The sequence below is a fragment of the Meleagris gallopavo genome, chromosome 20, assembly GCF_905368555.1.
Source record: "Meleagris gallopavo chromosome 20, MGAL_WU_HG_1.1, whole genome shotgun sequence".
NCBI lineage: Eukaryota > Metazoa > Chordata > Aves > Galliformes > Phasianidae > Meleagris > Meleagris gallopavo.
In genome coordinates, this window is record NC_139423.1 from 124,571 (window position 1) to 138,548 (window position 13,978).

The following is a 13,978-nucleotide window of genomic DNA, read 5'->3' on the forward strand; positions in this document are numbered from 1 at the left end:
ATAAAAATTTTAAGTACTTATCTGGCGAGTTCAAGATCATATTGTTGATAACAGCAAAACATGTAGACCGAACTTTACAATTAACAGGAACTACTGAAGCATTAGATAACAGTTTGAGGTAGAAAGTATGCATTAGTTCCAAAAGCGTTCTGAAATAAATCCCTTCACCAATGTCCCTCCAGCTTTCTTTCTGCCTCTGAGGAATGGGAGAGTCAAAGGCTGAGTGTGAAATCCAGACTGATTTTTTAAAATTACTGACTTGGTTGCCAGCACTGGTGTTCTTGTGCAAAATAGTGTGAAAAATTCTGCCCTTCACATCTAAGTGTCATAGACATAGGATGGCTGATCCTGGTCCTGCAGCACCTCTAAGAGCGCCACACCAGCACAGCAAATACATTATCTCCTCACCTCTGGTTTCAAAGCTCTATCATAGTCCTCCACACTAGAAAATACTCTCTGTTGATAAGGTGAAATGAAATCCATCACATCATGAAGAGAATTGCTACGTACTTACTGCTCTGAAAACCAAGCTTCATATGGAACTTCCTCAGAGTCTCTTCCTTTTCTGAGTGCAGAGAATTCTGCAACTACTTACCACATCCATTTTTAAGAAATTTCCTTCACTAGCAATTCCTGCATTCCTTTTACAAGCACATCATATAGCTGCATGGCAGCTCTTTGCAGGTGGGTGAAGAAAATAAGTTTTTACATGAGTTCGACACTGGAAGAGTTCTGAGGAGAGAACTCCACTGAGGATTAAGAGATGTGTAGATGTGGCTTTAGATGATGAGCCTTTACTTCCAAGGCTACTGTGTTGCTGGGAAAGTATGCTCATGTTCTGCAGAGCTGCTAACACCTTGTTCTGTGCTGTGGTCTCCATCAGTATTACACATCAGAGACATAAGAATTTATTAACATTTGACAGCAGTGTCTTCTCTTCAACTAAGCTTCAAGGCACATGTGGCACCTGCAGATAAAGGACTGGGTGTACAAGACTTACAGAGCACGTAAGCCATGCCTATTTTTTTTCAGTGATCAGAGTTAGTTTGCCTATTTAAGAATCAAACCTACTTAAGTGCCAGTGATTTTAAAACTGGTTTCATAATAAAAATGAAATGTTAGCAACTGTACTCATCTGAATATCACGCAAAGGTCTGAAAAGGATGTGAACAGACTACATCCTACTGATGTGTGAATTCAAGCTTCACCATACTAGCATTAGCAAAGCAGTAAATGTGCATATGGCACGCAAGTGTACTTTTATATCACTGCATTCAAAAGGTGTGTGACTTTGATAGAAGAATAAACACTCTAGTAAAGACAATTCCATGCTCAATACGTCTCTGTACAGTTTATTTTACAGGAGATGAGATGAGCACTGTGGTGCATATAAACCTGCAGAACAACATAGCAAAATACAGTTTAACCATATGAAATAGTTTTACAGTAAGACAGAAAATATGTAGAGGAAATGCCTTCAACATCGAAGGACAAGATCCATAACTGACATCAAGTATCTTCCACCAAACTCTGCCAGTTCTCCCAAGCTGAAGATCTGCCCCTTAAATCTTTCCTGCATTGAACTTCAGTTTGGTGATTCCTTCATGCACCTTTATGGATCAAAACCGATCCTATAATTTGCACAACAACCCAAGATTTACTAATTATTTAGAGGATGCAAGATACGTAATTTAATTTAAGGGGCCTTATCAGCCAGAATTTATGGAAAGTTATAAAATATTGGTTAAACGTATTTAAAAAGAAGTTATTAGTACTGTCAAAAGACAACTTTTCTAAGTTTAGAAAGTATTTAGCAAATTACACAAAAAGGACCAAATAGGCAACCTTATTTTAGTAGAAAATTGTTTAACTGTATGAGTGGTGATGTGGGCTACCTCTGAATCCCTGCTGCTGGAATGTTTGCAAAACCGTTTGGTAGAATTTTCCTTGTTTTGTGCTGTCAGAAGGAAATTTAGGAGAAGAAAAGATTTGCCCAAAACTACTACCTGCTTTTTTCCACAATGGATAAAGTTGCTGTCCATAAAGTGTGTTTCTGTCATAGAGCAGTAACAGAGTGGTAAATGGATATCAAAATTCCTTATGTTATTTTGAAAATCTCTATCAGCACATCAAAAAATATCCAAAGGAACAAGGGATTTCACATTGAGCATTCCCAAATTCAAATGACCAAAATTGTCATGTCATGCAGATAGGAGATCCCTGAAATCATTCAGCTTTATGGACTTCCAGTACCAGACAAAATTGTTTTAAGTAACTGCTTTAAACAAGAGATACGGTTTGTTTTTACAAAACAGCATTAGTTAAATCCCAAATGCCACTTACTCAACTATTTTTATGCAGTATTCTTATTCTTCTGAGACCCCCATACTGAAGGATGTATCAGTAAATGAACTTAGTAACTGTCCTCCAAAGCAGTTACTTCTAAGTTTAACATGGCTTAACATTTCCTACTCCATTTTCAGCACTAAGAATTTATGACACCTATGATGGACTGCAAATGATTAGTGAGATAAAGGCAGGTCTGTGGGTATGCTGATGCCCTAAAAAGAGTGCACAGTGCAGAACAAAGGAGGGTTGGGAATCCTGCACGGCTCAGTGTGCACTGGCTGCTCCTGAGTTCTGAAAATTCGTACGGTGAATCTGTGTATTTTATAGCAGGTTTTTTGTATTTTTTGTATTTGTATTAAACTGTACCTGTGTATTTTGTAGCAGGTACAGTTTAAATAGGCACTTCAAGGGGAACTACTAAATGAATGTTGGTAGGGTTGTGATAGAAGCCATTGCTTAGTTATCTGTGAAATCAGTAGCCTTGAAAGACTGCATATATTCAAAATGAAGGTGTTGTGCACTCCTGAGCCTGAATACAGCAGCTGAAAAGCTTTTGTTCTGAATATCCGCTGAGTTTGTCTCGTACGATACACCGGGAACAATTCAACTTAATGTAAGTTGAGGGATTTACATTCGAATGTTTCAAATTTATATATATTTTTTCTGTAATTATTATGCTATTATTATAAGACATAATTTATACTGGTCTCTATATGATTTTATCCATGTACAATTGTTAGAATCAGATGTTTCATTAGGCACAAAAGGTTTCTACTCTCAGGAACATGGGATTAGAAATTTAAGTCAAACTGTGCTATGGGTTGGTCCCTTCAGAAAAGATCTCCAGAAAAGAAGCTGTGGCCAACACAAAAAAGAGTAACTGCACTTCCAAACCCAGAGGCTTGGAGGAACAATCCAAACAGAAGCCAAAACAAGGCAACAAAAAACAAGCACACCCTAATCTCAGAAAATATCCAAAAGCATGAAGTTCAGGCAGCACATTAAAGCAAAAGAGATGTTCTGTGAGCATCTTGGAAAGTGCTGTATCTCAGTAATAGAGCCGGTGGGTACAGTAACAATGAAGAAGTAAGAAATGACTGATGCACTCTTATGTGAATAACATCTACCATTAGATAAAGTAATGGATATTATTTAAAAACAGCAGTTCTTCTCAGGAAAAGACAAGGAACTTGCTGATGTGAAAGATGACATTGCCATTGTGCAACAGAAAGACTGCACATTCCAAACTCCTGGAGAACACTGACACACCAGGCTTGATGCAGCCTGGTTTACAGCCAGTTCAGTGCAGTGGTGCACAAGATAATGCTATTGCCAAATAAATCCAAAAAACATTCTTCAGTCATCAGTGTGGTGTTGCCACCTACCAGATTCCTGCAGGCACAACCAGGTGCTGGCTAGAGAGCCCTTTAACACGGAACAAGCATGAGGGAACACTATTGATTTCAGGACATCAAACAAAATTCAGAGAGGAGCCTGTTACTGCAGCCAGGAGGGCTCCGAGGGAGATGAATGCCTACTGTTGAGAAGCTCAAATTTCACTGGGGCAGCTAAATATTTTACTAGCTTCCATGTACAATGCAATGTGTCTGTGACTGCTTCCATCCTGTTAAGCAGGACCAGCAGGCTCCTTTGTGAACTGTCAGATGCCTCCACCATGCACTGAGGGACACCAGATAGCTCCTCCTGATCACTGTATGAGTTCAGGAGGAATGCCCATCTAGCAAGAATTATTCACAGCAACACTTTGGTAACCACCAGCTCTGGGACTTCATTCTTCTATATCAAAATACATAGCAAAAAGCCTACAGATTTTCTGGAAAGCTCAGTGATGGGGGAACAACACACTGCTCTTCCAGGACAACGAAGTCTGAACCTCATCTCTAGAAACATACCCAGCAGGCTGTACTAAATAGTGCAAAATAGTATGCTGGCTATTACAAAATAGCAGATAATTGGTTTTTGTTTTTTCTTTTCAGAATAAAGCAAACAACTGATCACACCAAGTCACATCTACTCACTCCAGGGGTGCCTTAAAAGTGCTGGTTGGGATTTCTAAGGTGCTTCATTGTAAAGGATCCACCTGGGTAAGCAATGCTCTTTTTCTGTTTGTGTGACTAAAGAAAAATGATCAGAGCCTCTTTTTCACTTAATTTGGGATTTGGATCATTTGGACTGCAACAGGAGAGCTGTCAGCCTGTGCTCCAGAGCTGTGCTCCAACCCTAGCCTGTAGTGTCACTCACAGAGCTGCTGAGAACAGCATACAACAGTTATATTTATTAAGTACTGGAGAATCTCATTTCTCAATATTTCCTTATAGATGTACTGAAAGACTAAGAAAAAAAAATTTGTGCATTTCCAATCAGTAGCCTAATTTTCAAAGTCTCTGTTATCACCCATGCACACTCTCTTCACCTCTTAGAAACCTCTGAGTGCTGAGCACTTCCAAACAGAAGGCCAAAGGAAGAGTGCACATTTCTACATGAAGACTATAGAAGATTGTTTCCAGCAAGTATTTGAAGGATGACGTAAAAAAGATACAAGTGTAAAGACATTCTGAGAAGGTGTGGACAGTTAGGACTTTTACCAGCATATAAATGCTTCCTGTGAATGCTTTATAGAAACCTTCTGTAAGAAAAAAAGGAAAAAAGAAGGTGATTTGCATGCAACTCATCTTCCCAAGATAGCTATACTTGCTGTCACTACAGCACAGGGTTGCAATTAACAACAGTTAACTCTGCAACACAAAACGCAAGGTGCATGAAGTGCAAACAAAAGCAGGGAACAAGTTTGCATGCTACCTGTTACACTTGAAAGAAAAAATAACTTCAATATGTACGTAACTGTTCAACATGGAGGGAACACGGCTACTACACAGTAGCTTAGGCAGGGCTGCAGAGGGGAAAAAGTATTCTGAGAACATAAACAGAATTCCCATGTCTTTCAATGTTATTACCATCTTTCAACATCTAAAAAAATAAATTAAAATCATCTCTAAAGATCTCGGTATCAAATAATAGATTTCCTAATAGAGAACAACTGCATTCCTTCAACAGAAGTCCGCAGAATCATGGAACATCCTAAGCTGGATGAGAGCCACCAGGCTCAACATACAAAAGCAACTAGTAGACAGGGTTATGGACATTAGAGAATCTGCAGCAGGTTGGAAATTTGAGAATTATGCCTTTTTGGATCTTGATTTATGAAAGCGAATGGAATCCTGCCAGTGACAGAGAAGAGTGAACTTCGCTCACGTGGCAAATAAGTCATCACTTTCAGTTCATTAATTCAAACAGAAATCAGCCAGCAGCATTGGATCCAGAACTAATACTGTTAGGAAAAAAAGACCTAAAAGAGTCTCTCAAGGAAGGACTTACAAAAAGGACTTACTATTGAGTTAACAGTGCCTTGAGCCAGAAAACAGAATATACAGGCAGGCTGGAACAAACAATGAATAAAATATCAGCATTCTGTTAGGAAGCTGAGGTTACAGTTGCACAAAACTTTGTCTGTTTCATCTGAGAACACTGAAAGGATTCAAAGCCACAGGAGTTCATGAAGCCCTCTAGCTCAGGCAAGAGCTCAAAAGCTCTGGCTGAAGCAGAGATCAATCACTGGGAAACCAGAGGCTTGGCAGCAGGAGACCAGAACATCACTACACCACTTGGGTAGAGAGGGAGCTACACAGGAGGGGCAGGGCTCTGAAGCTCAGGCAGCTTCAAAAAACACCGGGCAAGGAAGTCTACAAGATGGGAGTCAGAGGCAAATTCCCACAAACTGTACTGCACTTCTTTAGGTGAAAACAATCAGTGCTGAGCAACAGCCCATTTTCTGGTCTGTGACCAAGGAGCCATGTGAAGATACAAGACAGCCACACCAAACCACAAAAAAGTGTATTATTTGCAGTGACTGGAACAGTAAAAACTTGTGTAAAAAATGTGTATACTCGCCTGCCAGAAAAAGAACGAGATCACACCTGGGCTCTGGACCTATGGAGGCAAGAGACTTATTTTGCTGTTCCTATTAATCAGTTACACTGAAACATCCTCATGCTTTCACATGCATGCTGCAGCCTAACATCAAGCTTGATCTTGGTCCGGAGAAGTAAAGACTGGGTACGACTGCTTTTTTTTCAATTTATTGGAAGCTGAATAAACAAATGCTGAAATTCCCACAGTCCCATGTTACGAACAAAAAAACCATTACCAGTTTTAAAGATGCAGTCCATTCAGAAACACCAGGACTCCAGCACTCCCTGATCTGTTATGCCTCATGATGTCCAAGATTCATCAGTCAGACAATGCAATGGGCAGAGAACCACAGATCCCGCTTTCTGCAATGTGGTACCACGACGGTGTATCATTCCCAGGAAATAAGATGGAAACTATTTACAAGCAATAGCAAAACACTCCTAATGATTTTACCAGCTACAAAATTATTATTAAGTCTTATTGTAAAGAAAGCATTTCACCCATTGCAGAGTAGATCCAAGTGAGAATTTGGGCAAAATAAAGGCAAGCAGCAGCTAGGTGAAAGTGCTCTACTTGTGTTTTGGAAGAAAAACAAAAAATACAGCTTCCACCAAAAGAATTATCATTCTGTGCAGCTTATACTTCCCTGCAACATTTCAAGAGGATCAAAAAGCAGAAGTAGGAACATCGTCTAGAAATAATATAATTAAAACCAAACAAAACCAATAAACTCCAACTCATCAGAAAATTCAACTGAGAATTTAGAGCAACTTAAGAACGCCTCAGAAGAAGAACCAAAATAAATTTCAGTCCTGAGAGAAACTTGTGCTAATAGACAGCATTTCCAGCCCCAAACAGATAAAATAATAAATATCTGTGAAAAAAAAAGTGAGGAAAAAATAAACTGTAATTGCTAACAGAATATTTCATATATTTAATAAGGAGAATACCATATAAAGTGCACGACTAGCTTGTTTTTGTAATCAAACCACGAATGTGGTGATTGGTCATCAAGATTGCTCAAATTTGCAATATGGCTTAGAATACAGGGGTCAACCTTAGATACAGTTCTTAAGTACATCACTAAATTTTGGTCATTCAAGTTTGGAAAGCTCACCATGCATTTGTGGTTTAAAGAAAACAAAAAACAAACCAAAAATATCTGCTCTCTGAGGTGCATGGAAGAGACAGCAGTACACATCAGTATGCCAGTAAGAATCATACTGAGGACAGAGTGCAAAGGAATAGGAAGACTGAAAAAGACAATTTAGCACAAAACCTCCTCATTCAAGCGGAACAGGCGGCGAGGGAAAAGTGTGAAGTCTCACTGAGCTCAAGGACTGAGCAACACTTAGGCAAACCATGTTTCAAGTATCAACATGCTGGGTGCTTCCAACACCAAGAATAAAATTACAGTTGCAAATTCTGAAGCGCGTAACAAAAGTGCAGTATAAGAGGAATCAGTTCTAACGATCAGTAACACGAGGAACAATGATCCTAAGCATGCAACACTAAGTCACAACACTGCACCTGCCGATGTGCAAAGGTTTATAAAGCCAGTGACAGCAGAGAAAGGAGCTGAAGAGACATATATACTCAGGTGAATAAAAGGTGACCGACCTTTTTTCTATGAATCTATACTAGTAAAGAAATGGTGGGGAAAGAAAAAAAAGGAACAACAGGAAAATGCAAGTTTGAAATGACTTGAATCAATATTAAAAAGGTATTTCAGATAAGACTTCTCTGTGTCTCAGCTTGTATTTGTAAAGATTAATTCTCAGTGATCTTCTCACAGCACAGTAATTTGAGATTGGTGAAGAAAAGCCTAGAAGAGCAGACAGATGAAAGACATGAAAGTTCCATACCAGGGAAAAAGGAATGTTAACAACAAGATAAAAGTGGAACAAAAATGTGGATCAAAAGGAATAACATTGTTTGGAAAACAGCAGCTAACATCACAGCACACAATGAGGAAAGGCCACAGCGGTGAGAATGAAGGTTTCACAGACTCACAGAATGGATGTGCTTGGAAAGGACCTCTAAAGATCATTTGTCAAAACCCACTGTTGAAGCAGGATCACCTAGGGTGTTGGTCCAAGACCATACCTAGGCTGCCTCTGAAGATCTCCAAGAGGGAAAATGTAGAACCTCTCTCTTTCTGTTGGACTTCAAGTAAAAATCTTGAGTAAGAGAAGCTGGAAAACAGATTAAGAGCAAAAATCCGAAAAAACATTGGGAGAAGAAAATACCTTTTGAAAACCAGCCTCCAAACTACACAACACTCTGTACCAGGAGCTGCGCTGAATTTCTGGTAGTTCTCTGGTAGGAGAAACCATTAAGAATCTGATTCAGAAATGCTGGGCACCTACATCTACACCTGATGCAGTCTAGAATCACAGATACATGGCACCTTTGAAAATCAAGCTCTAAAAAGATAAAAATCACAATTTACCTACGCAAATTTGGTGAATAAATATAACTAAAGGCTCTGATATTCGCCTGAACGAAAGAAACCAAAAAAGAGCAATTTATATCTAGATCCCAAACAAAATGTTAGAGGGCTGTCTTTATGAGAAAACATCCTGCATAAGCAGAAAGTTTTAGAACATCTCATTTATTCCTAACTATGCAACCTTCTTCTGTCACTGAGAGCACTCCAACAGCTAATGAGGTAGGTACAGCACAACCAAATCTTTCCCGTTAAATAACAGGGATGGTAACACTTTGTAGATTGGCCTAGCACAAAAATGATATTGGGTTTATATATCCCTGAGAGGGAGTATAAAACAGGGAGAACAGGGGTCTTCTCTGTAGGTATTTCCAAAGGGCCGCTGTGGGAAACTATGTTGTATGAAATAAATGTATTCATACAACACTGATGCAAGATATGTATATTTAACTGATGGGGGAGCCAGAAAAGTTTACTGACTTGTCTGTGGTTATGAAAGCAGTCAGTGACAGGCCTGGGATTCTCAATCAGCACTTCCTTGCCTCCTGCACTGTGTTTGGTTACCCACTTGCTGGCCAGCCAGAAGCACACTGGGTGGTTGTTCTAACATAATGTATACGATAGTCATGCAAGGGATGTAGCACAAAAGTCACAGAAGAACAGAGCTCTCTCTGTACCAGAAAGTAGATTTCTTCTGGAAGATGAGTGCAACTGGGAACCTCTGGTGGGAAGCACAGATCTATTTTCTTCACCCTGGAATGTTTGGTGCTTAAGCCTTAGCACAACAAGGACCATTTTTATGACTAAATTTAACAGACAGCCTGTACAGGCATAAATTACAAGGTGTCTGGTAGTGGAACAACCTTTGCCCTACACTCTTCTGACCCCAAGAAAAAAACATTAGCCTGGTTAATTCAGTTGGCTCATCACAACTGTAAGAACAGTCTATATTTCCATGTCCACAGGTCGAATATCTCCAGTTTTGTGTTCTTTTACCCACAGTTCCCTGTCTTTGGCAGGATCCACTTTCCGAAGCAGCTGATCAACAAGCTCTACTGTCTGAAATGAACAAAACAAGAATTAAAAAGTCAAGGGCGCATTTCAAGTAGAGACAGTCATTGCTCTAAACTATAGAACAGCCATGAGCATGCCTATGTGACATTTGCAGATAACTGAGAACTACATGTACTTGAGCAGGTGAACAACAGCCAGAGTGGGAACCAGGCTTGCCTTGCCAGGCAAAGACAAGCTTCCTACAGCAGGCACTGGCCAGTCCATCTTCAGACTCCTACTCTGCAAACTATATCTTGCATCAAATAAAACCATGCATTACAGGTCAGCATACATCCCCTGTATTTTAATATTTGAAAACTAGACAGTTTTTTGAACTTTTTAAAATGAAAAAATATAAATACATATACTCTCTTCTCCAACAGTGAAATTGTGTACTTTCTATCTTTCTTTGCAAGAATAAATGACTTTGAGGTGCTCGGAGAGCTGATAACAGCTCACGCTGGTCAAATGAATTCAAAACCCCAACAAAAAGCTGTGATCCAGAAGTATGAAATTTAAGTGGATCAGGGAGTCTTGGAGAATAAGGCTGGAGGCTGGCATGACAGTACTGCTGAAAGCTAACAGCTGACAACATGTAGTTTTCACATCTCCTTTTGATAGGAAGTTAGTCAGATCAGAATGGGGACGATTCAACTCAGCTGAAGTGCAGCAAAGACCAACGAGAAACAAAGAGCAGACTCACACTTTGGTTGAACATGTCTGTCTCATGCCGCAGCTGTGTATACTGGCAGAGATGCTGCCGAATCATCTCCACCCTTTCAACTTCTAGTCTCTCAAGCTCCTAAAGAGGAAGAAATTAAGTACACTTTTTTTGGAAGCCGAGCTTAAAGGCCTAAAGGATGATATACAAAAGTTTGCCCATCAGTGCAATACAACCCCATGCTCATGCTCTGGAGTTGAACTATGTGCTTGCACATTGCTCCAAATTGCAAAGAAGCAGAGAGAGCAAGCAAAAGAATTCACTTCATCTCAATCCAAAGGACAGAAAAAAAGGTTGAATTCTTTCCAAAACTGAGACCACTCAGGGAGAGATAGGAGACATTATCTTTAGGGATACTGCAAGCAAGAGGAAATCTGTTTCCTGCAAAAAGCTTTGCATGCTGTGTTGCTAGCACCAGAAGTTACAGTGAATAGATGGAGAAGCAGGTGACTGTGTTGGGATGTATGACTCAAAGGGCCTGACTATTTTTAGTCTAACCAGAACCCCTAAAAGAACAGTTTTATTTGTTCACCAGATAATAGGCTGGGACAAGTCTCCACCTAGCTCAGCTGGCAGTGAGAGGAGGTAGTTTCTAAAGGAAGGTAGTTTCTAACTTTCCTTCTGAATTTTTCTGCCTCTCTCTCCTCTAGGAGGGTCAATTAAGGCTGTGGAAGGGCAGCATGTCTCCTGGATTATGATTCTGCTACTTGGTTTCATAATGATGTATATCAAGACATATTTTTACATGATCCTTAGCTTGCATTTCCCAACCAACCAACCTGCTGAGCGGCCTCCAGGCCATGACTTCCCTCTAAAGCTACGGAACAAAGCTTTAGATTCTCCAGGAACAAACACTGCATAAAAGGAGAAGCGGCCAGTAGGAAGAGGGAGGTGATTCTCCACCTCTACTTTGTGCTTCTGAGATCTCATCCGCAGTACTGCGTCCAGGCCTGGTGCCAGCAGTACAGGAAGGACGTGGAGCTCTTGGATTGGGTCCAGAGGAGGGCCACAAAGATGACCAGAGAGCTGAAGCACCTCTCCTATGAGGAAAGGTTGAGGGAACTGGGCTTGTTTAGCTTGAAGAAGAGAAGGCTCTGGGGAGACCTCATTGTGGCCTTCCAGTACTTGAAGGGAGCTTACAAGCAGAAGGTTGACCAACATTTTAGACTATCTGATAGTGACAGAACAAGGGGCAATAGTTTTAAACTGAAAGAGGGGAAATTTAGGTTAGATGTTAGGAAGACCTTTTTTACCAGAGGGTGGCAAGGCACAAGCACAGGCTGCCCAGAGAGGTTGTGGGTGCTCCGTCTCTGGAGCAATTCAGGCTGGGTTGGACAGGATCTGTGTGATCTGTTGGCTAGCAACCCTGCCCAGGCAGGAGGGTTGGAATAGGAGATTGCTTCTTTATTATGAGGAGTTTGATGCTTTGTGTTTGTCCAGTGAGAAAAATACTAACAAAAGATGCTTTTATTTCCCAATTTTGAAAATAACTGGCTATTGTCTAGAAGGCTTCTAAGGAATGACATGAGAGAGAGGAGCCCTCATGCTGAAGTATATGTATTTCAAGGAACACTGAACATCAAAGCTAGAAAAGAATTTTACCATTTTGGTGACTAACCCTGAAGATAAATGCCCTTTGGGTGAACACTGTGAGCTGTGTTGATTTTCAGAGAAGTAGAGCAATAGGAAATTAAATTCTGTCTCTTCTAAGCTGGCAATACTCATGGGAAACAAAAATTCATTAATGTTTAGTGTATAAATGTTGTGTGTCTTTTCATTTGCTCCTTGGTTATTACTTCATCCTTCCTGGGAAAAATTCCAGCATTCTGGCCTCTAAGAAGCTCTGAACTGGTTTTGAGCCTTCTGCAAAGAAACTCTGCAAAGAAATTATTTCTGCATTCTCCAAATGATGTGAGTTTTTCTTAGAACTAAGAATGCAATATACCAGTGGAGATTAATTATCTAATTCTCCCAGTGCTTTTTCCTGCAACTAGTTCAAGCTACTACAACCTGGCAATGTTATAAACTTAAGACACTACACAGAGTTACTACATACCAGAGTGGTGGTCACCATTTCCTCAAACCACTTGGATTGGGCTTGATTGTAAAGATCAACACAACGCATCAGGTCATCTCCTGAAAAGTTCAGGACAGCAGCACATTAATTCTTTCTGGCCAATATTATCAAGCTTAGAATGAAGTTGTTTCAAATATGCATCCCAAAGTTTTGAAGTTCAGTCCTGGCAGAGCTGAACACAGTTGTTGCATGGTACTTATTTGGCACAATAAAAACAATTTCAATGCAGTGCATGCAATTTATGTTTAGTATAAGATCAGATGCTGGGGGTGAGGAATTAAAGTGAAGTGGAATTAGAAAATTTTAGAAGGAAAATATGAACACTAAGTAATATTCTACAAAATAACCTAAACTATGAAAGATAGTTACTACAGTTAAATTAAAGTTGGCCATAGACAGAAAATTGTACCAGAAAAACAAAATAATTAAAATTGGAAATTAATACTGATGAGTCATGGAACTATAGGATAGTAACCCTAGCTATCCTATAGTAGGAGAGTAGCTATGACTGCATTCTAACATGAGCTTAAAAAAGGAGAGCATCAAGCTCTAGGTGCCTAAGATCCAGTGAAGCTTTTCTTGCAGCAAATTGAACCTTGCACAGTCCTAAGAATCCATTTTCCTGAAGATGTGTAATTCCAGTCCATGCTTCCTTCCTTGTCCAGGGCAGTACCACAATAAGGTGCAATTATTGCAATTTTTCCTCCATTGCAGCACTTTGTTCTGATATAGAGGGTAATGCGGGTAGGAAATCTGTCCCTTTCAGAGACTACTGCTTTCTGGCTAGTAAATTCTCTTTCTTAGTTATGTCTTCATAAATGGTTTAATGACTTGGTCTAGAGTTCAAATTCTTACTGTTCTTTTAGGTGCAAAAATATTTTTATACACAAACCAGAGCAAAATAAAGAACTGTGAATAGGATTATATAGATCAAGCAAGTGTCAAATAAGTAAATCCATCTAAAAATCTCGCACAGACTCAAAATTTAGGGAAGCAACCAAAGTCTATTAAAAAACAAAAACAAAACAAAAAAACACACTGAGATTTCAGGACTTAAAGGCTAGGCTTTCAGGAACACTGTGTGCTCCAGGAGACTCCCTAGATATCAGACTCTTGATATTCTTCACCTACCTGGGTAAATCTGAGAGACTACAAAGCCAGGAACATAAAAGTCACAAAGCACATAACGTGAAAGCAAAAAAGCAACACCACTTGTTAGTAATGTGGCACTGTAGAAGGGGTGTAGTTTTAAGGGGCATCTGAAAGTCTCAAGTCATACCATCCACTTGCAGCTGGCCTAAGTTCAAAGCTAACACTGTGTGCACCGCGAGCACCTCAG

General features: G+C 39.8%; 1 protein-coding gene across 9 annotated transcripts in view; it reads right to left on the reverse strand.

The window, feature by feature from the left end:
• GAS7 (growth arrest specific 7) overlaps nt 1-13,978 on the reverse strand; it is a 120,829-nt gene that overhangs the window by 10,066 nt on the left and 96,785 nt on the right. For 6 of the 9 annotated variants that reach the window (XM_085240173.1, XM_085240166.1, XM_085240165.1 and 3 more), the window contains one exon: nt 12,619-12,698. In XM_085240173.1, the coding sequence (XP_085096299.1) occupies nt 12,619-12,698 (80 nt within the window). Of the gene's footprint in view, nt 1-1,324; nt 9,848-10,544; nt 10,644-12,618; nt 12,699-13,978 lie in introns of those variants that run through there. The other 3 variants (XM_085240164.1, XM_085240168.1, XM_085240167.1) reach the window with 1 other exon arrangement.